The sequence below is a fragment of the Parasteatoda tepidariorum genome, chromosome 7 (assembly GCF_982258835.1).
Source record: "Parasteatoda tepidariorum strain Cologne lab strain chromosome 7, Ptep-v5.0, whole genome shotgun sequence".
Lineage (NCBI taxonomy): Eukaryota > Metazoa > Arthropoda > Arachnida > Araneae > Theridiidae > Parasteatoda > Parasteatoda tepidariorum.
Window position 1 is genome coordinate 111,680,326 of NC_141761.1, and position 26,443 is coordinate 111,706,768.

General features: G+C 29.8%; 1 protein-coding gene across 1 annotated transcript in view; it reads right to left on the reverse strand.

Moving 5' to 3' along the window:
- The window catches only part of LOC107448483 (agrin), a 115,315-nt gene that overhangs the window by 32,983 nt on the left and 55,889 nt on the right, over window positions 1-26,443 (reverse strand). Inside the window, exons 7-16 of the mRNA XM_087168484.1 lie at window positions 25,512-25,724; window positions 22,806-22,900; window positions 19,059-19,173; window positions 13,880-14,122; window positions 8,982-9,227; window positions 7,177-7,344; window positions 6,045-6,137; window positions 4,206-4,367; window positions 3,157-3,300; window positions 622-873 (exon numbers count right to left, since the gene is read on the reverse strand). Of these exons, the coding sequence (XP_087024610.1) occupies window positions 622-873; window positions 3,157-3,300; window positions 4,206-4,367; window positions 6,045-6,137; window positions 7,177-7,344; window positions 8,982-9,227; window positions 13,880-14,122; window positions 19,059-19,173; window positions 22,806-22,900; window positions 25,512-25,724 (1,731 nt within the window). The remainder of the gene's footprint in view (window positions 1-621; window positions 874-3,156; window positions 3,301-4,205; window positions 4,368-6,044; window positions 6,138-7,176; window positions 7,345-8,981; window positions 9,228-13,879; window positions 14,123-19,058; window positions 19,174-22,805; window positions 22,901-25,511; window positions 25,725-26,443) is intronic.

Genomic DNA, 26,443 nt, shown 5'->3' on the forward strand with positions numbered 1-26,443 from the left:
CGGCAACAGAAAGCTTCATTTGGCAATCTGATCCTTATGTGTTGGAATGATAATTGCTTCATACTGACCTTGGGTTTATTCTCGAAGCTCGTATTATTAATGTGTCCCTTATTTGTGCTATTATTATCTAATTAACTGTGAGCCTATAGTTTATTAAAATAAAACTACTATTTTTATTTAAATATTCGTTCCTACAGCAGTCTCTGATGTTTATGGGTATCTGATATCGGCAACTGACAGCTTCCTTTGGCATTCTGAGCCTTATGTGTTGTAATGTCTTGAGCCAATTGTTTCATATCGAAGCCGGTATAAATCAATTATCATTAATTGTCTCATTATTTGTTTTAATGCAATCTAATTAACTGAGAGTCTATAGTTTATCAAAATATTTACGAAAGCCTCATTTGGCATTCTGAGCCTTATGTTTTGTAATGATAATGTAATGGGTGCCGTATAAACTAATTGCTTCATATCGAAGCCGTATAATATCATATATAAACTAATATCATGTATAAACAGTGTTGCATAAACCAATTATCATTAATTAGCCGATTATTTGTGGTAATGCAATCCAGTCAACAGCGATTCTATAGTTTATCAAAATAAAACTACTATCCTTACTTAAATATCCCTTCCTGCACACTCCGTAGTGTCTGATGTTTATGGGTCTCTGATATCTGCAACTGAAAAGTCTCATTTGGCATTCTGAGCCATACGTGTTTCCGTCGTATCCACACACAGGATCTCTACTGTCTTCTGGTGAACATTTAAAGTCACAGCTGCATTGGGGTTTCGAGTCCCTCTCCACACACCGGGCACCGTGATAGCATTCCAAATCATCACAAGATTCTACCGTTGTATTCACTTGAGATTCTAGAAAGGAAAAAAATCAATCGCAACATTAAATTTCATTTTTTTTTATTCTTGTCACATTAACTTAAATGTAAAGAAGTCTTCCAGAAGGTTGACTAAGGTAAATGTATAGAATAAATAAGTCCTATAATAGAATTAGAAATTATCGTTTTCTTAGATCCACTTCGATTGGGTTATACTTAAAAATCGACTTTTTCAAGTAAGTACAAATACTGATTATTTATAGTGATGTATTGTGCGTTTAAGCAGGCTTTGGCATGCATTAAAATTCTTTATGTATTTAACAGCAAGATTTTCGGAAGCAGATCAGTTTTTGATAGTTTAAACTGCAGCAGTAAAAAATCTATGATCATTCAGTTTTTTAAAACCTTATTAAATGAATCGTTATAAGGTGTACCAGATAATTGACAACTCGAAATATATGTGTAATATAATAGAATTACGAGTTTTTTTATTCACACACACTGATTAAAAATCTTTTGTTAACAGGCTTCCCAAAGGAAATTCACACGTATATTTATAATTGTGCATTGTGTGATTGGGAATTTTACGATGCAACATGGTTTGCCATAATTAGAGCTTACGTATCTAGTTTTTACGCAGCTTTTGTTAAAACCCAACTAAACTATCAACAATTCTTCCAAAATGTTGACGATTTCAATTCTATGGATTTTATAACGGAATTACGAACCGTTAACTATGTTCCATTTGTTACAAACTACTTCAAATCTTACTTCTGATACAAATTAAAATGTTCTGACTCAGATATTAATCGCCAGGCTGGAAATTGGCATTCATAGTTGCATTATATTATGTGCAGGGCTCGAGCTAAGCATTTGCCAACTCGCCAAATGCGATGAAATCGTAAATTTGGCGAATAAATTGGGTTTTGGCAAAAGTATTCGCGAATGATTTTTTCCACTGAAAAGAAGTTGAAATTTTGTCAGAATGAATTTTTCTAAACAAATCAGTAATTTTTATTCGATTACAGTAATTTTTGGAGGATACGCCGCAACCAATTAGAATTGGATCCAAATGATATAAGTCTGAAACAAACTACTGAAAAATAGTTTTCTATGGAAAAAAATGAGTCATTTAAAAATTGCATTTGGCGAAGACTTTCGAAGATTGGCGAATACTTTTTGATATTTGGCTAATTTACTGGCTGATGATTTGAAATCCTTAGCACGGGCCCTGCATCAGGTGCATATAATTACAAGGAAATTTTTGGACACTGGTAATTTATTTGACGATATTAATCATAGTTAGAGCTTCAAATAGCATGTTTTACAACAATAAAAAGAACGCTTTTAAGAACGCTAAAAAATTGCACCTAGCTTTGCATTTAAGAAACTTAATCTAATACTCTCTACACTTTTTCTTATAAGTTTTAAACAGTTTTGTGCTGTTTTTAACCGTATTTCATCAGCTTTCCATTTCAAACACTTGTTTTGGACTTAAAAAGACCAACCTTTATTTATGAAGTAGTTATTACTTACTCATAATAATTAATATCTAAATTATTTCAGTTATTTTCGAAGTGTTTGTTAGTGATTTAGTAACGGAAAACAATATAGAAACTGGTCATTAATATTTTATTTTGATTAGCATTTTTATTCATTTCAAATTTTTTTTTGTCAATTTTTTCGTGAAATATTTGACCTAAATGGTAAAATATTAGAGAGAAATTTCTTTAATGTAAGAACTGGAAGTATGAGCTTAAAAGTTTTCATAAACATTAAAAAATGTTATTGATAAAAATATTTTTCATTAACTATTCGAGCACTCAGTAATGCAGAATTGGAAAAGTACTTGATTTAAAAACATTGTTCTCATTTTTTTAGTAATCAAAGTTTTGGGTTATTTTATAAAAAATATCCTTTTTTTAAATTTATACAAACTATTTTAATTTATAAAAACTATTTTAATTTATACAAACTCTTTTAATTTATACAAACTATTTTAATTTATACAAACTCTTTTAATTTATACAAATTATTTTGAGCAGCAGGTCATCACTAGCTATACATTTTAGGAAAATATGATCGCCTTTTTAAAAATAATTAAACCATGTTTTGCAATTTTATTAGTATTGTTCACACATAATTTCACTGTTTTTTTTTTTTAATTTTGGAGGTACATTTCTATGCGACAGTAGACATTAATTTGGAATCTTTATTGTATTTAAAGTTGCAGAGCATACAACCAAGTGCTAAACAAGAAAATCGGCTGTTAAATGATCAAATCCCACTCATGGGGACAAAAATTCAGAATCGCACTTACCATCCATGCATCCATCAGGACCAAGAATCGTACCCAGAGGACAAAGATCACATTTCATTCCCTGAATGCCATGTTTACAAACGCATCTTCCCGTGTTTTGTTCACAGTCGTCTCGTATAGATCCATAAGGGTTGCAATTGCAATCTGTAAATTATTTCTAATGAGCATTTTTGTAAAAAATGAAAATTATAAAAATAATTTAAAATAACTGAGCGGCATAGCTATAAAGATTGAAAATAAAAGATTACATATGAATGATGAAAATTGATTAAAAATTACTATTGCGATTTATTATTGAAATAATTGATGGAAATCATTGAAAACTGCTGTCGTGAAACTTTCAGATATTATTTTGAATTACTTATTGTGAATACGAATGACGAATGTGAATAACTATTCAAATTTACGAATCAATCATGAAAATTACTAATCGGAACCAGTATTGAAAGTTACTAATGAAAATAATGATTGAAAATTGCCAATGTGAATGAATATTGTAAATTACTTATAGGAGTCACTATCAAAATTTAATAATGGGAATTATTATTATTAATAATGTGTACTGCTATTGGAAGTTTTTGCTGAAAATTACTAATTAAACTATTAAAATATAAATTGAAGCTTTAAATATTAGACCTGAAAAATTCTATTAAATGCTAAAAAAATTAATATTATAATTAAAAAATTTAGAAGTGAAAATTTCTAAAGTAGCGAAAAAAATATACATATTAATAAAAAAAATATTCTCGTACCTGAATATAGAATTACTTTCAAAACACTACTGTTTTTAAAAGTCTATATTACAAATTTTTAAATAATTAAAATTTAAAATGAAATAAAAAATGATAATTGGTAAAAATTTTTGAAAAATTGTCAATTGTTTGGGACTAATTAGAACATGTAAAATTACCAATGGAATTACCAATTATGTAGAAAATTGTTACGAAGAAAGATTTGAAAAAATATTCCTAAATTACTTACAAAAAATAAATACTAATAAAAATGACAAGTTATGCAAATGGGCAAACAAGCATTTAAATGATATTTACGGGCACATCCGCTATTTCCGTTTAATATCTTGTGTAATCCCCAGTAACCTGGTTCACAGCGATCACAGCGAAGTCCTCCAACTCCTGGTTTGCAAGGACATTGCTTCGATACCGGATCACAAGTTGAACTGTAAGAACCCAATTTATTGCAGTTGCAAACACCTAAGAAACAGAAAGTAACACTTTTAATATAGTATTTTAACTAAAAGAAATAGCATACATCACGTAAGAAAGACAGAAGTAAAATATATTGTCAGTACGTAATTTGGTAGGTAGTTAACATAAGATTTTGTAGGCATTGAACTTAGGCCTTGTTTTGAAGATTGATAAAAAAATTGAACTATAAGACCCCAATTTTTTGCAGTTATAAAAGCCTAGAAATGTTTCCATGAGGTGAACCGGGTTCGAGCCCGGCGATGGCTGGTCGATACGAATTCCGCATCCGGCTCGCACCGACCACAGTGTTGACTTGAAATATCCTCAATGGTAGACGGATCATGGGTTAGAGTCCCCTTGCCGTCAGGCTAACCGTGGGAGGTACTCGTGGTCTCCCTCTCCATGTAACTCAAATGCGGGTTAGTTAAATCAGAAAGTTCTCCACGAAGGCAAGTTTCACCCAATACCTGATCCAGGTGTTCCCTTGTCTTCTGGATTGGGTTCAAAATTACAAAGCTACGGGGATGAGCATTGGTTGTCGTATACCCAAAAATTGGGTCGGCTGTTCAGCGACGGTCATGAATTATAAAAATAAAATAAAAGGGAATTATAAAGTTAAGAGAAATCATACTCAGCATGGAGAAAAAACGGCGATAATCGAGGTTACCTGTAAGCAATTTAGTATTTAATTACATACAGTGTTTTATAGGTATTTAACATAGTTTTCTGAAAAACTTCAGCAAGAGGTGTGATAAGAGAAAGAAGCGCCTGACCAGGTCCGTACACTAAGAGATTATTATGCGTACGCTCGAGTCCGTACAATTTTCCCCGTTATGCCTAATTTAATTTAAATATTTATTTAAAATCATTACTGCAATTAATATGCTGAAATTTACAGTTTATAATCACTGATAGTGTCTGAATTTACTGTAATGAAATGACCACGATATAAAAAAAAATTGCAATACTGATTCAAAACATACAAAATACTATCTAGCAAACTGCAAACGCCTACGTAAACCAATGAGCATTCCATCATTTTCACACTCTATCAAAATATAAACAAATACCCAAAATGTAGTAATACTCTTTTATTTTATATTTTATAACCGTCGTTGAGCAGCCGACCCAATTTTGGGTTAACGACTACTAATGTTCAACTCCGTAACCTTGTAATTTTGAACCTCTCTAGAAGACAAGGAAACTCCTGGATCAGTACCCCCAGAGGTATGATTTGTTATGGGAAAATGGAGGACTTTGTGAAACAACAGATTTAACGTGCATCAGTCACCCTTTAATGCACGGGGAATCTTCGGCTGCCCCACGACCTCCTGGACATGGGCCCAGTGCCCTACCAACCAGGCTATCCCGGCCCTTGTTCAAGCCTTTTGGAAGAGCTGAACACCCGCTGTTGTTACACACCTTTAAATAACTAAGATTAAAAAAAAATACTAAAAACTGAAAGTGAATATTGAGTTAATCCTCTATAATTTGTATTTAGAATGGACTTCAACCGCCATCAAGTGTTCTTTTATTGAAATAAAACGTTCATAATAATGATCATGGGCTGCTTGAGTCAGAAAGACTCCTCATACATGCGATACCATAGGACGTGAAGGGACCGTACCATGAAGGGGTTAATAAAGGTAATACTTATGAACATCCCTTTAACATATTACTTACTAGGACAACCACCATTATTAGGTCCTTGCACAGGATTCCGGTGATCAGGGCAGCAACCAAATGGCGTATCTTCACAACTTTTTATTAAAGGAGCTGAAATATTAAACAAGGAAAATGTTAACACGCAGAGCTAAATCATTTTTCCAAAGTAACGACTTGACACAGAATACCACGACTGCTAAGTATTATTGATATTTAGCAGTTTAACCCTAAACATACGAACACTTAATCTATATCTATTTCTACCATAGCCGGTCAAATGAAATGACTTTGTTTCTTGATTTAATGCATGAAACATGGATGTTAGGAAGGAAATAAACTAAAAAAAAAACTTTATTACAATTAAACAAAATTGCCAATTTTTATGTATTACAAACACAAAGAATAAGAATTTTTAATTCATTACTCAACACATTTTTTACATATACACGGTGTTTCCATTGTACATTTTCCGCAAACATATTTCTTCTAATTATTATTAATTCTTACATATTCTTATAATTATAAGAATGTGTAAGAATTATAATTCTTATAATTAATATTATTTCCTGTAAGAACTTGTGCTGTCTTAATTGTTTCGACATTTTTTCTGGGTAGAAACTAATAGTTAGTTAAAAATGAAGCTAAGCTATCAAAATAAAATATAAGCTACTTACCAAAACCTTTTGTTTTTGTCACTTTTTCTTACACAATAATATGCCAATCTAACATTTTAGGTACTTTCTTGGAGTTTGAATTCACAGTTATTCCGATTGAACTAACTACGCAACAGTATTTGCAGAAATGTGCAAACAATCAAATGCAATACGTTGAAGACGCATTACATCATAATTTCTGATAAGATAACCGGAGCAATAAATTTTTCTTCCAGTCAAATGACCGGTTGTGGAAGAAGTAGGTATGCGACAAGTACTATTCGAAGCACACAAAATACAAAAAAAAAACAACAACATAATAATAGAATATTAACTGTATTAGTAGAAAAGTCATGAAGTCAAATGCGCATAAACGATAAGATTATAAGCGCATTTTCGATGCAAAAGTTCTTAAACGGCCATTTGATCGATTATGTTATGTTTAGTGTTAAAATAATTGAGGTTAAAATTCTAAAAACAAATTTTTCAATAATCACCTGCTTTACAACATTTGGCGAAATATTCAGTAACATGGCATACGCTACCAGCAGGGCATAGCTTTGAAATTGTTCCCGTCTGCCCGATACCTTTGCCACAGTAGTAATCTTTTCCCGTTGCCGGGTCTGTTACTGGTGGTTCGCCGTCGCATGGTATATCGACGTGATCTATGAACAGTGAAATACATAGTTTATAATGTTGTAATGCACTTTCAATAATAATATTTTTAATGTTGTGTAAAATGATTCACAAAAATTCCACTTTCTGAAATATGGCAAACACATCAACCAGAAGTTCTTGTTGAACTATGTCATTAATAGCTTCCGGTATTTCCTTTGAATTTCTCCATCAGGTTTAAAGAGAAATTTTAAAGCAATAAAGACCTAAATTTGCAGCCTAAATAAGCTTAAGGTTTATTTTGTTTTCGTCATAAATTTAAAAAAAAAAAAAAATTTCTAAATTTGTTTCGAAATTTTTTCTCACTAGGGCAATTTAAATGAAGATTTTCGAAGCTTTAACTAGAAATGTTTTTTTTTTAATTTTAAAGAGGTTGAAATACAGTTGTATTTTTTTTTTTCATTTTATTGCTCCTTGCTTAGTGATATTTGTAATTAAAAATTAAAATGAGTAAACTCAATATGCGCTGTAAAATGGGAATAAAAGTCTATCCAAATACTTACACTCATATTTTAAAAATCCCGATAAAGTTGTCCTATGCAATGCATATAACATTTTATTCACAAGATATAAATGTTTTACTTATCGTTTCATTCTTTCAAAGTGTTTTAACCCTAACTTTAAAAACCTATTAAAGTTGTTTTAGTCTGCAGTATTTTAAAAACCTTGGCTTAAATTAATATTTAGGATAGCTTTCTATTTAAAAAAAAACTAATAATAAAAATAAATAAATAAAATGACATTAACATCAAATGTAACGTTTATATAATAGCTAAATCAAACGATAAAAACAAAAGTGCAATACTATAATTCATTTATTATTCATTTTTATATTTTTCTCATTTTTTTATTCTAAGTTCTCATTACCAAATCAGTTTTAAACAGTTCATTCTTCTATTTTTTCTTCTCGATACTAAACAGTTGAAATTTCAATTGACAATGGCTAAAACAACAATAAATAATAGTTTTAGCTAAAACTTTAAAATTCTAGCAACGTTATTTTAGTCTGCAAAATTTAAAAATGACTTAGCTTTATTTAATCTTGATAGATTACTACTTCAAAAACTATAATATGACATTAACATTAAATATAACGTTTATATAATTGCTCAATTTATTTGCAATCTACTATTAAATCAAACAATAAAAACAAAAGCGCATTATTATAATTCACTTATTATTCATTTTTCTTTTTTTTCCCTTCTCATTGCGAAGACATGTGAAATTTCACTTGTGAAATTCCGAAAACAACAATAAATAATAGTTTTAACTCAAACTCATTATTAAACAAACTAATTATTTAGCAAAGTTATTTTAATCTGCAAAATTTAGAAAAGACTTAGCTTGAATTAATCTTGATAACAGTTTTCTATTTCAGAAACTATAATATTACATTAACATGAAATGCAACGTTAATATAATAGCTCAATTTATTTGCAATTTGATATTAAATGAAACGATAAAAACAAAAGCACATTATTATAATCCACTTATTCCTCATTTTCTATTCTAAGTTCTCATTACTAAAACAGTTCTGACCAGTTAATTTTTCCATTTTTTCTTTCATTGCTAAAACAGTTGAAATTGCGTTTGACAATAATAACAGCAGGCAAACATTATTTCTCACCAACACAAACTTCGCGTGATGATGTCTCTATTCGCTTCTGTAACAAACATGACTCTTCTCGCATTCTGCATTCATTATCATACATTCGTCCATCTGACCCACACACGGGTTCCTTAATTGCCGGGCAATGGAACGTGCAGACACAAAAAGGTGCTCCATCCACGTTGAAGTCACAAGTACCCCCATATTTGCACTGTTTATCTTGACAACTGCTAATTTTCCTTTCCTTCAGAGCTGGTAAATTGCCTACAAGAATAGAAAAAAAATTGGTTCTGAAAGTTTCACAAACACTACTCTAGGCTCATTATAGTCTGGTAATTGTTCTTGAAACACCTAGAGCAGTACTTGGCGCAATTTATCATTGGCTGTTTTGGCGGCAGATCGTTTATATGATTTAGTGGCACTCGGTATTGTTTTTGTGAATAATTCAAATGAATAATTTAGAACGTAATCTTAGGTGGATGCCTTTTTCCATTTGGCTCTTGGAAATCTTTTAGAAGTACAATGTAAATCAAATTCGTATTAGTAATTTAAAACAAATTTTAGTAAAATGACCTCGGCTAATATTCGAGAGTTCGTATTCATAATTAAAAACAGTTATTTCTAAGTTTAAATTTATGATGTGACTTCCACCTTTTTTAAATACAGTCGGGCTTCTATTTAACGAACTTAAATTTTGCGAATTTCTCTATTTGTAGTTTTTTTTGTCGAGGAATCAAGAATATTTTGGAAATTTCCTCATAAAATAACTTCCAAATAGCGAAGTGAATTTTTTATATAGCGAACCTTTCTTTGAGATACACTTTCCCTATTTCCCAAAATATTTCAGAACATTTCAAAAGTATTTTACGGGGACCTTGAATTGATTTACGAAGCCACTTAGCTTATTCCTTTCCCTTTTTGCTTGCATTTCAAACGAAAAACTCAGACAAAATTGACGGATTTTATCAGTAGCAATTAAATTTGAAAACGCATGTGGTAATGTATGTTTAAAATTATTTTCATAATAAATGCAGCTATAATTCTATACATAAATTTAGTTTTTTTTAGTTGAAAATGTATGTAGCAAGGATACAATGGATAATGTTTTGCTCTATTCTTGCTTTCCATGCAGATTTCTTTTATGGTTAAGATGTATAAAATAAATAGTACATACTAGTGGAGAAGATCAAGTTGTATCAATTGCTATTTAAATTATATCTAGTGTTTATGAATTGAAAACCTGTTTTGTGTTGTTTAATGTACTTCAAAATATGATTTTCATTTAGCGAATTTTCCATATAACAAACTTCTTATCTGGATTTTGCAGCTTCGTTAAATAGTGGTCCGATTGTATACTTCTTAATAATTTTTGAAACAATCTTGAAAAAAGTATGTATTGTTTATAAGTATATTCATTATTTATCTGAAGAAATCAACAATTAAACCAATATTTGATCATAATTGCACACTTTTTGAATATTTAACTTTTTCGAGTGTTAAAAAGAGTACTTTTTTAACCCATGATAACTAAATTCAAATCACCTTTTTTAACTGATTGAACGAGTAACTCATCATTTCGCTCATGGTATACGAACTGTAGAGTGCTTATTTTTATTTATTTTTCTTCCTTATTTATAAGTTTAACAAATTAAAGCAATTTTTTAAAAACCCTTATACATTTTATATTAAAAGGGTTAATTTCACATTTTCTATACTTAAAGACGTTAAACTTTCTGTAAAAACTAGACTTCACAAAATTGGATAAAATATGCATTGTAATTGTTTAAATATCTAATGTTTAAGGGTTTTTCATTCTATCTATTTAATTGATTTAAGGAATTAAGTAGCATATTTCAATAGCTATTTTTTTAAATCAGACTACATTTTTTCTATGTAGGAAAACATAGTTTCAAAATTTGGTCCCACTTTAATTACTTTTTTTCTCCATGAAATTGGAGAAATATTTTAAAAATATAATGCCATGAAGTAGCATGGGGAAATTAATCTAAAGTAAGTGAAAACCATCAGACATACATAATTTTTCTTAAAAAACACAAGGAAAAAATAAATATAGCATAATACATATATAAGCAGAAGAAAAGAACAAACAAAATGTGAACGAATGAAAACGAATATTTATATAAAAACAACAAAAAAATACAAAAACAATATAAATTCAAGAAAGGAAAGCCATTCTTGAATTTAAGAATAGAAAAATGTACATATATGCCTGCAAGGAAGAAAAAGATATCAATAAATTCAAAAATTTTGATGGTTTTCCATAGATGAACCATCATAATCTTGATGGTAACCATCAATAATTCCTTTCTAAGCCATTTTTGATGGTAACGAACATAAATAACCATCACCCCAATGTGAGAATTGGGACTGATTTATGAGGGTCCAACATAAGAATAGCAACATGTTTTGATGGTTTGCTCATGTTAAACCAACAGAAATTTCCATCATAGTTTCTTAGAAATTAAAAATTGAATAACCATCATCCCAATGTAGAGATTTGAACTGATTTATGATAGGCCAACATAAAAAACCTTCACGGAAATTTATAGTTTGAACCATCATGGATTGTTGGTTCATGAGAATCAAACTTTTCTTAATGGTTAACCATCATAGTATTAAAGTAGCATTTTCTCTCATGGAAGTTTGCTAGCATATCACAAACCATGAAAGCATAATGGAAAATGTAGGATGATGGTGACCATCAAATGATGTTGGACCATCATGAATCGCTCTGAAACCAACATGGACCATCAAAATGATTTGATGGTACCATCAAGAATTTTGACTAGGGTACACCTATATAAGCACACATACACACGTAAACAAGAAAACCCTAACCTTCCCTAACCGTAACTGAGAAAGCGAATGAATTGCCTCATAAACAGTTCAGTTAGACTAGAGCTTCCCTATCTTTATCGCCACGGACCAATCAACACTTGATAATTTAACCGCGGACTCTGAGGGATGGGGTACATTGGTTGTTTATATTTTAGATGGATTTGATTTAACAATTTAATTGTATTTAAACACGCGCGTTCGGCATTAGGTGACGGCTCTCTCTGCTCCCATGTAACCTCTCGTCCATAGAAAGTCACACAAAACCGAGAGAAATACACCAATGTAAATAAATGCATGTGTTCTTTGGGTGGCCCGTGCATTAAGAACCACTACGCTTGGCAAAGAGCAGTTAGAGTCTAACTTTGGAGATTATAAGCTGTAAGAAGGCGCTCGCCTTAAGAACTTGTGAATGAAGTACGATTATTTGTTAAGTTTAAAATAACTAGTTTAATGTGATTAAAATTTGTCTTTGCTTATGAAATGATCTGAAATACGCACAAAGCAAATTTAAGTTAATATTAATCACGACGCAAAGAAGCAAAACAAAACACTCAACACAAATATAAAAACATAACAATGGATGAAAGAAATGTAAAAAAAAAATAGTGCCATGTTATTCAAAGTTTAGAAATATAGCAATGAATGAAAGAAATGCAATAAAAGGTACACACGAAAAACAGAAAAAAAAAACTAGATGCCTACGAATTCAAGACACAAAAAAACAAAAACAAGTTGTTAGTATACAATCCCTGACCGAATTATTAGACGCACTATAAGATTCTATGTGAAATCTCAATTATCGGGTGATACTATACAGCTTTATTGTTTTTACGCGACTGAAACCGGTTTGTACTTGTTTATGTTCGTGTATCAATGGGTTAAATTAGACGATATATAATATCAATTCGACAATTGGATACATTAGACGATATATTATATAGAGTATTTATTCTATCAGGTATCATATTATAATAATTAGACCCAATTATTAGATGCACTGTAGAGTTTTAATAATGACATGTTCTGCTCGAGTTTATAGGCAATACTTTTATATTTAAACATACAGGTAATGGGTTTTTATTCAGGAGATTTTTTATATGCTTCCTATTTGTATTTATTTTTGACGTATTGCATTACAATGTTAACCAATTAATATAAGTACATAAGCAACTGTAAACCGGTTTCAGCCGCGTGAAAACACTAAAATTGTTGAGTATCACCTGATATTTAAGATTTTACATAGAACCTTGCAGCGCGTCTAATAATTTGGTCAAGGACTGTATACAATAGCAAAACGCAGGAATAAAAACAAGAATACAGTTTTGTTAGAAATGAAAAAAGGATCAGTAAAACTAAACAGGCCAACACTTAACGTATACCTATTTCTACCATATCTGGTCAAATGACCGGACTTTATGTTTCTTCATTGAATGTATGAAATATGGATGTGAGGAAGGAAATGAACTAAAAAAAACTTTATTATAATTGAACAAAATTGTATATTTCCAATTTTTATGTAATACAAACACAAAGAATAAGAATTTTTAATTCATTGCTCAATGCATTTTTTACATATACAGGGTGTTTCCATTGTACATTTGAACATTCAGTTTTTGTCACTTTTCCTTACGCAAAAATGCCAATCTAAAATTTAAAGTACTTTCCTGAAATTTGAATTCACAGTTATTCTGATTGCACTCACTACGCAACAGTCTTCGCAGAAATATGCAACTCATCGAATGCAATACGTTGAACACGCATGACATCGTCATTTCTGATCCGATAACCTCATAAAGCAATAAATTGTTCTCCCGGTCCATTGACCGGTTGTGGTAGAAATAGGTATACGACAAGTATTATTGGAAACAAAAAAAAATACAAAAAAATAATAATAATATATTAACTGTATATAATTGTTAGAAAAAGTTATATAGTCAAATGTGCAAAAACGATAAGATGATAATCACATTTTCAATCATCAAATGACGTGAACGGTCATTTGATCGGTTATGGTATGCTAAGTGTTAAACTTATTCATCATACATTTTACCACATACCTTCTTCGACTCCTAAGTTTTCAGGAGCTTCCTCACAAGCTCCGAAAAACTGTACAGACAAGTCTCTGCTTTTTTGACAAGCGACTCTCTTCATTTCGCATTCGTTCAAATAAGTTTGGCCATCATTTGCACACACGAATTGGCGTTGGTCATTGGCGAAACTATGTGGACAATCTGTTGGACACACACATTTTCCACTATCACATCGGGCTCCATATTTGCAATGAACGTGGTCACATTGTTCTGCAAGTGAAAAAAAAATAATCAAATAAATGGTTATTTGTATATTTATTTATTATTCTTGCATAAAAGCTATTGTTTAACCATGCACTGAAGTTCGAACTAAATTTCAATCATTTTAATTTCTTTAATAAGAGTTTGGGTCCTGTCATTCCGAATTCTTATATTTTGAGTCGGAAATTGTTCATTCAAGACAAAGTACAGTTCCTGGCCAAATTATTAGACGCACCATATGATTCAGTGTAAAATCTTAATTATCAGGTGATACTATACAGCTTTATTGTTTTTAGGCGGTTTGCACTTGCTTACGTTCGTGTATTAATTGGTTAACATTGTAATGCAATACGTTAAAAATAAATACATATAGGAAGTATATAAAAAAAATCTCCTGAATTAAACCTGTTACATGTATGCTTAAATATAAAAGTATTGCCTATAAACTCGTGCAAAACATGCAATTATTAAAACACTACAGTGGGTCTAATAATTTGATCTAATTATTACAGTCTAATAAAATAGTACCTGATATAATAAATATTCTATATTTATATAATATATCGTCTAATGTATCCAATCGTCGAATTTATATAATATATTATCTGATTTAACCCATTGATACACGAACGTAAACAAGTACAAACCGGTTTCAGTCGCGTAAAAACAATAAAGCTGTATAGTATCACCCGATAATTGAGATTTCTCATAGAATCTTATAGTGCGTCTAATAATTTGACCAGGGACTAAATTTTTGTGTTTTATTTCGTAACTAAAAATGTTGCCTGAACTAATTAATCAGCATATTTGAGGTTGCTCCCTCGAACCATTAAGATTGAGTCGTAGAACGTGAAGATCCGATCATCACATCAAAAGTTATTCTTGGTGGACCGTTTTCTTTATTTTGCGCACTGTTCATAACTTTGCTTAGGGTAGTATAACCCACGCGTGGATCTATTTCTACAGAACAATCACAGAACTTCTAATAAGTTGCATCTAGGCCGTGTGTCCCTTAATTAAAGTGGTTTAGGGATTTAGTGAATATTTTTAAAAGCAGCGAAAATACCTTTTTTAATAGATAACTCTTTATTTTTTCCACAAACAGTACAAATAAACGTATCTCACTTGTTAAATGAAACTAAATCTTTAATTCATTTACTAAATTAAGTCTGAATAATTCTTTCGCTGCTTGAGTTATCAATTTATAAATTCTGAATTTTGAATTGATATCATATTGATGTATTCATTTTAATTAAATGTTATACAAAACAAACAAGGAAATAACATAGTTATTAATACTTAATACGTGATGATAAATAAAAAATTCTAAATTATATCTGACATAGAAAACCATCTTTTATTAGTCAAGTTCAGATTAATTTCTAATCAGGTAAGCCGACATGCGATATATATTCTTAAATTGGTTTTTCTGAATCGTAATATTATATTTTTCGTTCCCCGAACTTAGATGGATCATATGTTTAATTTTATTGTTGCATTATTAGATTGTATTCATAATGTTACAGGGCTGTTAGCTTTCTACGCTTTTTGTAAACATTTATTCTAGTCGTAAAGAAGTTTATTGTTTATTGTATTATTTTTATTTATTCATTTATTATTCATTGTTATTTCATTATTATTTCATTGTTAATTTCATTATTTATAATTCATTTATTTATACTTATTTTCCTCGCCATAACATATAAATGAATACTATATGAAATATCTTGCGAAAAGCTTAGTAGTTGGCAGGCCTGCTGATGCTACATTGCATTCCTCCAATATTTTATTCTTTAAAATATTGCAATTACTAAATTATTCCAAAAAAAAAAAGGTTAATCTCGTTTTTTAAACAAGTGAAATGAATGCCACCATGCTTACATGTAACGTCGTTAACAATAAATATTTCAAGATCATAGAAATAATACCCCGATTGATATTTAACTTGAATGCGATGATTGTTTTTCTGTATTTAAAAAAAAAATCACGAATGTATTATTTGTGAAAACATTTATTCAATTGCTAATGATCTTGAAAAGCATGAAAATATGTATGTAAACTTATATCCCACCAATTTTTATTAATATAAATCTTTAAAACCTTTTTATTTAACCGTAAATTACAACTTCATCAAATTCGATAGAGAAAAAAACTCCATCTACACAACTACATAGCTTTCCAAATTGAGTGACAAATTAAATATCAATTGTTATCGATAAAAAGTTTCTATAATAGAAACTACATTTTTCTTGAAATAGTAATTTATTTTTTGTAATGCAATTTTTTTTAAAAATACAAAAAAAGATCTCAACGTGAAAATAATTCAATTGTTATTCTATGCCTGTTATTTTAATAAAGATTTAAATTCAAATTATCAATAAATTTTAATTATTTTTAAAATGTTCTCATTATATATTTGCAATTTTAAATTATCTTGAGATAAAACTTAATTATCTTCAAACAAAGTCACTATTTTTTGCGTTTATTTTTCCAATACTTTTTTCTTTAATCATGAAGAATAAATTCGAAGTAATCATTTTAAAAAAGTAGCTAATTAGAACTATAATGAAGACAATATTTTCTAAACAATTCATGTTTCAAAGAATGCTGAATTTTCGTCGTTTATAATCATTTATTATAAACACACAAGTAAGGAATAATTGGTTGGGTAATTTCTATTTTTTTCTTCCACGTTTTGTAAAAATTTAATCAAGAAGTTTCAGTAATAGAAATTTTTTTAAATTTAGAAACAGTACAGTATAAATACAAATAATTAACATTTCTATCACATATACGATGCAAGAATAGCTAACTTAATAATGCTTTCAAAACAGCTCTTTACGTCATGTTTATAATATTCGTAATTTTTTCTGCATTTATCTAATATCTTCTGGAAAAAAAACCATTCAAGGTTTTGTGTCATTCACAACTTCATTAATAATCATTAATTGAATAATGAATGACGATATACTTTTATCTATCATTCATTGATATTTTATATAAAGTTTTTCTCGAAAGTTTTGCCTCCTTTTCGTAAATATTATTCATCTAACCCAGTTAATATCCATTTTTTGTATCATCGTCAGACTTAGTTTAGCAAGCCATTTAGTTTCGCTTCTTTAAATTCCCATTACAGTTTAAAAATGACAAAATATAATTGATTTTTGTTCTTGTGTTATAAATTACAATAACAAATGCCTGAGCCGCGATGGGTCAGGAGATAGAGCGTTCGCCTTCTAATGAGGAGAACCGGGTTCGAATTTTCAACTATGGCTGGTCGGAACGAATCCGCATCCGGCTTGCACCGACCACAATGCTGATGTGAAATATCATCAGTGGTAGACGGATCATGGGTTAGAGTCCGTTTGCCGTCATGTTAACCGAGTGAGACCGTCAATGCAAACCAAATTGAACTCACGATATTGGGTTGCGTGTATACAGGCCAACCAAATTGATTTGTTGAGACCCTTCATCCTGTTGCCATAAAAAACTGTCTTTGAATAAGTATGGTGTTGGCTGTTCTGTCTCGACGAGCTGTTGACATGAGATATCGGTCATTATTTGCTGTGGTTGGACGTGGAAGATCTTGTCCTGGACGACGTCAATCATGCCCTGTCTCATGGAATCTATTCCAGTCTTGCAATGACCACTTCTAGCCATTTCAACGCTTCTTCGTGTATGCCCTTATTCCAGTGTACCAGTAATATATGCCTAGTTATGAATTCTGGTAAATCACGTTATCGTGACATTTTTAAGTACATTTTTCTTAAAGGTTGAATTTTACCACTGAGAAAATGCTGCTGCTTTTGCCCATAAATTCTTCTGCTGGTTTTTGTCGTCATTAAATTTTTTTTTTGCTTATAAAATTTACTTATGCTGTTCTCATATATACTTAAGAGTATGGATATTTTCTTTCAACTTAATTATCGGAAGAAATATTCGCTTACGTTCGTGAAATTCATGTGCTCATGTAATTTGTTTGAGCTGTGTATATTTAATTTTGAGTACCTATTTTGGTTTATATCGAAGAAAAAATTTATCATTAATAATGTATGATGACCCTTAATAATAATGTATTCAAAGTAGTACCAATTAACTATTCAAAAAGTATAGTAGTAATTTACAAAATTGGAATTATTTTTAGTAAAAATAAATAAAGGAAACAAAAGTAAAGTAAAAATAAATGAATGAATAATGCATTCTAAAAAAACGGATTATTTCTTAGAGAAGTGGAGAAATTCATCCGGGAGTTACTCTTTAAAATAACATTAATTATTAGAAATAATAAGGATCTTGAATGTGTGAAAAACAGAATCAACTGCAATGACCAATTTTAACACGCATTTTACGCTTTGTCTAGAAAAAGATTTTAGATCGATTTTAGATCTAGAACGATTTTAATTTTCTTAAACACGCATTTTTTACTGTGGTCATATTTTAAAACACTCATTTTAAGTCTTGTCCATTGCCCCGACCGCCCTGTGTAGGGGTCAGGGAACTGGCCTTGCATCAGAATGTTTCTGTGTTCGAATCCCGGGAAAGGCATGGTTTCTCTTCCCTTCTCTGTACTCTATCTGTTCTTACTGGGGAAGCAACTCTGGCCACACCTAATGTGGTACCCCTGAAAGAATGGCCTACAACTCTGCTCCTCAGATGCCTATATGACGAAACGTCATTCGCCAGCTTGCCATTGGTGGAAAAAAACTTTACCCATTTCCTTGAGAATTCTTTTTAGTTTGGTCTAGGTGTTTTTCGTTACATGAATTTAAAATTATGTAAACTTTCTTAAATATGTATTTTTAGCAGCGTTTCTTTTAAGAACACGCACTTTAAGTAGTTGCAAAAATAAAAAGCTCACCGACGTTTGGAATGGTTCCTAGGGTGTTCAATATTTAGAGGGGGGTTAAATAAGAATATGGAATATTATTCGCAAACAGAATATTACCACACAATCCTTTAGTTGATACAGCTATGTACTGTTGCTTTTTGCATGCATTTACTCTCAGCTCACACTCATTTGGGTAGCTCACATTATCGGTGCCACAAACAGGAGCGTCAACCTAACATAAAAACAATAAAGAAAAAATAATAAAATAGGAATATTGAATTTGAATAAACTACTATAAAATAACTTAAATTATAAAAAATAATGAAATTAATATATATATATATATATATATATATATATATATATATATATATATATATATATATATATATATATATATATATATATATATATATATATATATATATATATATATATATATATATATATATATATATATATATATATAATATTATATATATATATATATATATATATATATATATAATATTATATATATATATATATATATATATATATATATATAATATTATATATATATATATATATATATATATATATAATATTATATATATATATATATATATATATATATATATAATATTATATATATATATATATATATATATATATATATATAATATTATATATATATATATATATATATATATATATATAATATTATATATATATATATATATATAATATTATATATATATATATATATATATATATATATATATATATATATATATATATATATATATATATATATATATATATATATATATATATATATATATATATATATATATATATATATATATATATATATATATATATATATATATATAATATTATATATATATATATATATATATATATATATATAATATTATATATATATATATATATATATATATATATATATAATATTATATATATATATATATATATATATATATATATAATATTATATATATATATATATATATATATATATATATATAATATTATATATATATATATATATATATATATATATATATATATATTATATATATATATATATATATATATATATATATATACGGAAGAGCCATTACATTATGACAACCCTGCTAATAACATGTAGGACCACCTTTAGCCCTCAAAACTGCTAGCACCCGCCGTGGAATTGATTTCACAAGGTGCTGATAGGTAGTCTGAGGCATCTGGTACAAAGCGCTCACCAACTGGTCCTGCAATTCCCCCACCAACTGCAATTCCCTCACATTGCGAGGGGGTAGCGTGACAGCACGAATTTGGTTTTCCAAGTAGGACCACAAATGCTCTATTGGATTAAGGTCAGGTGAATTTGGGGGCCAAGACATCACTTGAAAGTCAATGGAATGTTCCTCGACTATTCACCCTTATGACATGGTGCATTATCCTGTTGGTAAACACCATCCCCCGAAGGAAAACTGTTGCCATTAACCTGGTCTGCAACTATGTTCAAGTAGCTTACAGACGTCAGGAATTGTTCTATGAGGATTATGGGTCCTAATGTGCCCCATGAAAACATTGTCCCTGGGCGAGAAACCATGTAAACCTGGGCGAGTCCATTGTTATAGATGGAGGGTGGTCATAATGGATATATATATATATATATATATATATATATATATATATATATATATATATATATATATATATATATATATATATATATATATATATATATATATATATATATATATATATATATATATATATATATATATAATATAGAAAATTTTAATCAAATTGGTTGCAATTAATTCTTTCACAAATTTTTATTTATTAATGTTACACATATACATAAAGTAAAACTTTTAGAGTTAGTAAGCTCCTACGAATGTTAGCACGAATTCAATACAGGAAGGAGTTAATATATTTGCAGATTTAATATATCAAAATGCATATAGAATTAGGTTGTAGATGTAGTTCAATAATGTCGAACAAGTGCTGCATCATGGGCTATTGGTGATGGTCAGGGAAACATCCCTGAGGATGATCCATCACAATTTTGATCCATTGCAGAGGGGATGACACCCCCGCTTCGGTAGCTCGATGACCTACGAGCGAAGTCGAGCGCTTTACGGTAGAACAGTTTAATGAGAACCGATGCTGCTCACCCTCAGTCCCTATGCAAGCTGATCAAAATGGTCACCCGCCCGTTTACTGCCCGCAGTCAGTGATGCTTGACTTCGGTGTTCTACTGGGAACCCGTTACTTTACGATCAGTCCTCTGCGGGACCGAATAAAATAGCAACATATGTGATAGGTCATCCTGCTTAAATGCGTTCGACTCTGGCTCAGAATCTTTCATTCGTCTTCTGGGAGTCCTAGAAGCAAATTTAGTTCGAAAAAAAATTAAATGATATTTTAAACGCCTGTCACTGGCACTTATATGCAACTTCGGTAATCCTTTTCATTGTTAGTTTCTTATATTACTGTTTGATTGGCATATTTTTTGACATGAAACCGTGATTGGTTGTTATCTAACACATTTGCATGTTTCTTTCCACTTCTGCAACAAATTGCAGTTCCTGTAATTCAAATTGACTTTGTCCCTTGTCCTTTGTGAAACCTTTGTCCAAAATGAATTTAAGAAAGTACATACTTTAGGGGTTGTAAATAAGTGTAAGCTAAAAAAAAGTAATAACACTATCGAAATCTAATGAATTTTTAAGAAAGACAGAACTATGAACATCAAAGTCTGTTTGATTACGGGAAAGAGTATAAAGATGAACTCCAAACAGTCGGAGAGTCAAACTTGTTTTTATACTGATAATACAGCCCTCTTAATGAATGATTTATCAGTTATTGATATTCATGAGGATAAAATAAATTTCATATCGAAAAATATATATTTCAGTCTTTTGGGATTATTTATTTAAGGTATCTATAGTATTTGTGCCTTCTTATTTATTTAAATATTAATTTTCGTTGCAAACGTTATACGTTTTTCATTACTTTTTGACCAGTATTCTTAAAATATGTATCAAGGGTGGTGATTCTACATCACCTTACTCGCGTGAAACTTTTCTAATGTTGTCCAACCAAATGAATTTAAGCATTTTTTTTCGATATGATTTAACGTTAAAAATTATTATCAATGATTTAGTTTATTCAAAAGATTTGTAATTTGCATTTATAAATCTGAAGAAAGACAAGTATGCAAACAAATATTGATCGCAAAGCATTTAACAAATTCTAGCAAATCACTGTTTTCCAGAATTCTGGTAGTTGTGATAAAATCCAGTAAATCACTGTTTTTCAGAATTCGGGCAATCGTGAAAAAATCCAGCAAATCACTGTTTTCCAGAATTCGAGCAATTGTGACAAAATCCAGCAAATCACTGTTTTCCGGAATTCTGGCGATTGTGACAAATTCTAGCAATTCACTCTTTTCCAGAATTCTGGCAAAAATGACAAATTCCAGCAAATCAATGCTGTTTTTCTTCAATCTGTAACAAATAAAACCGAATTCTTTTTCCCTGTCATAGAAAACTGTCACTACGCTGACAAATTCTGAAATATTGACTGAAAAAATAACTGCTTTCAACAGTAATCTCACTTTAAATGCCCTTATCTCACGATACGACTAAAACGCCGTATCTAGACCTCCAAAAATAATGGCCGTCAATCTATCTTTAGAAAAAGAAATAGAAAAGCTTTGATAAGATATAAAATGGTCATATAAAAGACGAAGAATCTATCCGGAGGCTGTTTAAGATAAATACTAAACAGTTTTTCGTTGATTGGAACTCATAAAAGAAGCATTGAGAATTTTTTTATGATTTCCTGTGAATGTCTTACCTTAATGCAAACCTCTGGACAAACACATCGAGTTTCACCCATTCCAAAGCTTTCACAGACAGCATAAAAGTCGCACTGTTGGGCGTAACAGGTATCTAAAAGAGGAGGGGTGTGGAGGTCATACACTAAATCAATTTAAAGTGAGAGAGATACTTTTGTATTCTATTTAAGAACATGGAAGATATTAAGTCTTTTTTTATGGCCTTTATCCATTACACACTCGAATTTCCCTTATCTAATGATTAACATTATATTTTTTCTGTTTATCTGGGGAGTATTTTTTGAGTTTTCTTGTGGGGAAAATAAGCTGTTAATTTCCTTTGAAGCAATTCATTCGATAAATTATTAACCGGTCCCCTGATTATCCCGAGTTAACACGGGTATATTGCAAATATTCATTATCACGAGTAAACTCGGGCATATCAGAATTCGTCAATACGTTTTGTTTTATCACGTTTTTATTCGGCAGGAAGCAAAACAAAAATATAATAATAATCTGCTTTGATTGGAAGTTTACCAATTTTTGTTTGCGAGTTTTGCTATTTGTGGGACTGCAGATGTGTTTTATACAATTGTATAAGCGATGGTTGATGAATTGACATAGAAAAAATGAGTAAAAAAATGGCGTTCGTGAGCTAAAGTGAAAGTAATGCCGATGAATTTTCATATGAAGATGTGAACATAATACAAAGACTAATATTTAACTTTTTTCATTCGCCCGAGATAATTTGGGATGGTAAACTGATTGTAAATTAAATATTTTTTATACGAGAAAAAATTAAAATTTCAACTCAAAACTTGTGCATTATGTTTTGTTTTAGATCCTTGTATTTATTAATAAAATAAAAAAATATGTTGATTTTTAGAATTTTTTTCCAAGCAAATTGGTAAGGGAAGCGGTTAATAACTTTATCAATATGTTAATACTTGTTTAAATTTGATTTGTTTGTTTATTCGCACCACGGAGAGCAATACAAAATATTAGGTTGAATCATGATAATGAATCTCAAATATGTGGTATTAGGTTGATTCATAAACGTATGTTGTAAGGCTGAAATTCGTAGTAATAGTAGCTATAAATATATGGTGTTTGATTTAGCCGTCATATATAGCATTAGGTTGTGCCTTTATCCATTACACACTTGAATTTTTCTTATCTAATCATTGACTTAATTTTTTTCCTGATTATCTGGGGAGTATTTTCTGAGTTTTCTTGTTGGGAATATAAGCTGTAAATTGATTTCGATAAATGATTAATAACTTGAGAAATATGCTAATACTTTTTTTTAAACTTTATTTGTTTGTTTATTCGCACCACGCAGAGCAATAATGTTAATTTACTGAGCTATGCAAAATATTGGGTTAAATCATTATTGCATGATATTGAGTCTTAAGTATAGGGTATTAGGAATATTCATAAATGTATGGTATAAAGTTGAGCTTCATAGTAATAGATTGAGATATAAATATATGGTATTAGGTTGAGTCTCAAGTATATGGTATTTCTTAAATGTTATATTTACAATAGAATTAGATTATATGAGATTCTGTTAAACCTGTTCTGTTAATTTGATATTAAGTTCAGTACGAAACAATTACGATTGCAAGACGCTAGATCTGTAAGAGGTTGTAACAGGTACTGCACAATACCGATTGTGCAGGTACTGCATGTGCCATTAATTAAAGTAAGAGATGTCTTTATCTTGTATTTAAATAAATCAAAAAATAATATGAATTTTTATGATCTTTATCTGATACACACTTGAATGCTTTTTATCTGAAGTTGAATATTTTTTCCCCGTATATCTGGGAGATGTATTCCAAATCTTTTAATCCGGAAAATTGTTATCTAATTTTGAAACATTTTGCGAAGCATTAAATACGTTTTCCATTATTTTTTTAAAATTTATGCATAATGTTATATTTACAGTGTTATAGTTATATTTACATAATAAAGTTATATTAATTAAAAATTCGATTTATTCTCTTATAGAGAAAGAGCAATACAGATTATTTATAAAGCTGTGCAAGGTAATATTAAATAGCCTCATAAATATATGATGTAAAGTTGTGTCGTAAAATATTATATAGTTTCTTACATTTATGACTCAGCAGCAATTCATGGTTCAAGAGTGACTCAATAGGTTGAGTCATAAATATTTGGTATTAGGTTGCGATATAAATATGTAATAAAGTTCGAAATAAATGGATAGAATTAGAATGAGTCTCCCATTCATGTCCTTACCTAATACTATAAAGGCATAGTGCTCGATTGAGTCATAAATGTGTGATATTAAGTTGAATCATAAATATTTGGAATAAGATTGAGTCATAAATATACAGTTTTATTTTGAGCCATAAATATACGTTTGCAATTGGAAATGAAAATTTTGTCTAGTCTATACTTCTAACTGGCAAAATTTAATTATCCCCAATACTCATTTTAATTAATTGCCGAATAGCGCATACAGTCATGGGGTTACCGTAAGGCATGTTTTTAAAGCTAACTTGCTGAGTGTTAATTACCAAACGCACTTCAAACTTTCTTCCACTCAATATCACCATTAAAACTGAATTAAAAATAAAATACATTCAAATAAGTTTCAATGACAGAATATTCATATCAAGGTTTTAACACCTTTCGATTTGAGGAAGTTTTAAATCAAGCAAAAATATAATTAAAAAAAAAAAAAAAACTCTACTCACTACAAAGTCCTTCATGGGAGACTATAATATCTGTTTTTTGTTCACAAGCCTCTCTTTTAAGTTTGCAGGCATTTGTGTATGAAATGCCGTCCGTTCCACAAACCGGTTCAAATTCTTCTGCACATGTTGGACATTCACAAACCGCTTGACCATTTTTTACAACACACATTGCTCCATAAGAGCAATGATGAGTATGGCAAGGACCATGCTCTCCTTTTAATTCGGGAGAAAAAATAATTAATACTTTAGAGTCTATAATAAGAATAACTTAGTTTCAAAATAAAAATAAACTAAAGTAATAACAAAAGAAAGAAAATTGAGCTAAATAGGGTAAATTTTTCATAAAGGTAGACTTTCTTGATTTTTCTATACACTCAATCGGTTCATAATATTGATACTTTGAACCATGTTATGGTGCAAACTTGATGCAATTCTAATAAAAATTAAATTTAACCATATTCTTGATATTGCAGTAACATTCGATAGTCGAAATGATATTATTGTAGTATAAAAAGTTAAAAATAATGTCGCGTAATAAAATTTAAGAACGATAATATGGTATATTGAGATAATTAGATAGGACAATGTTTCAGATAATGTTACTATAGTGTCTCTAAATCAAGTTTATAAAGCCCGGTAATATAATTCAATGGAGTACAATATAGACTTTAAGATAATTACTTTTTAAATTAATATTTTAGCATCGTATTTTTGGGCCGGAATAGCCTGGTTGGTAGGGAGTTGAACTCACGTTCGCGAGTACGGGAGTTCGAATCCAGCCGGCCGAAGACTCCATGTGTCGTAAATGGTGACTGCTGCACGCTAAATCTGTAGGGTCGCAAAGTCATCCATGTTCCAAAAACAAATTATACCTCAGGAGGTACTGGATTGGAGAATGATCGTTCTCTGGTTCAGGTCAAAATTACGATCTG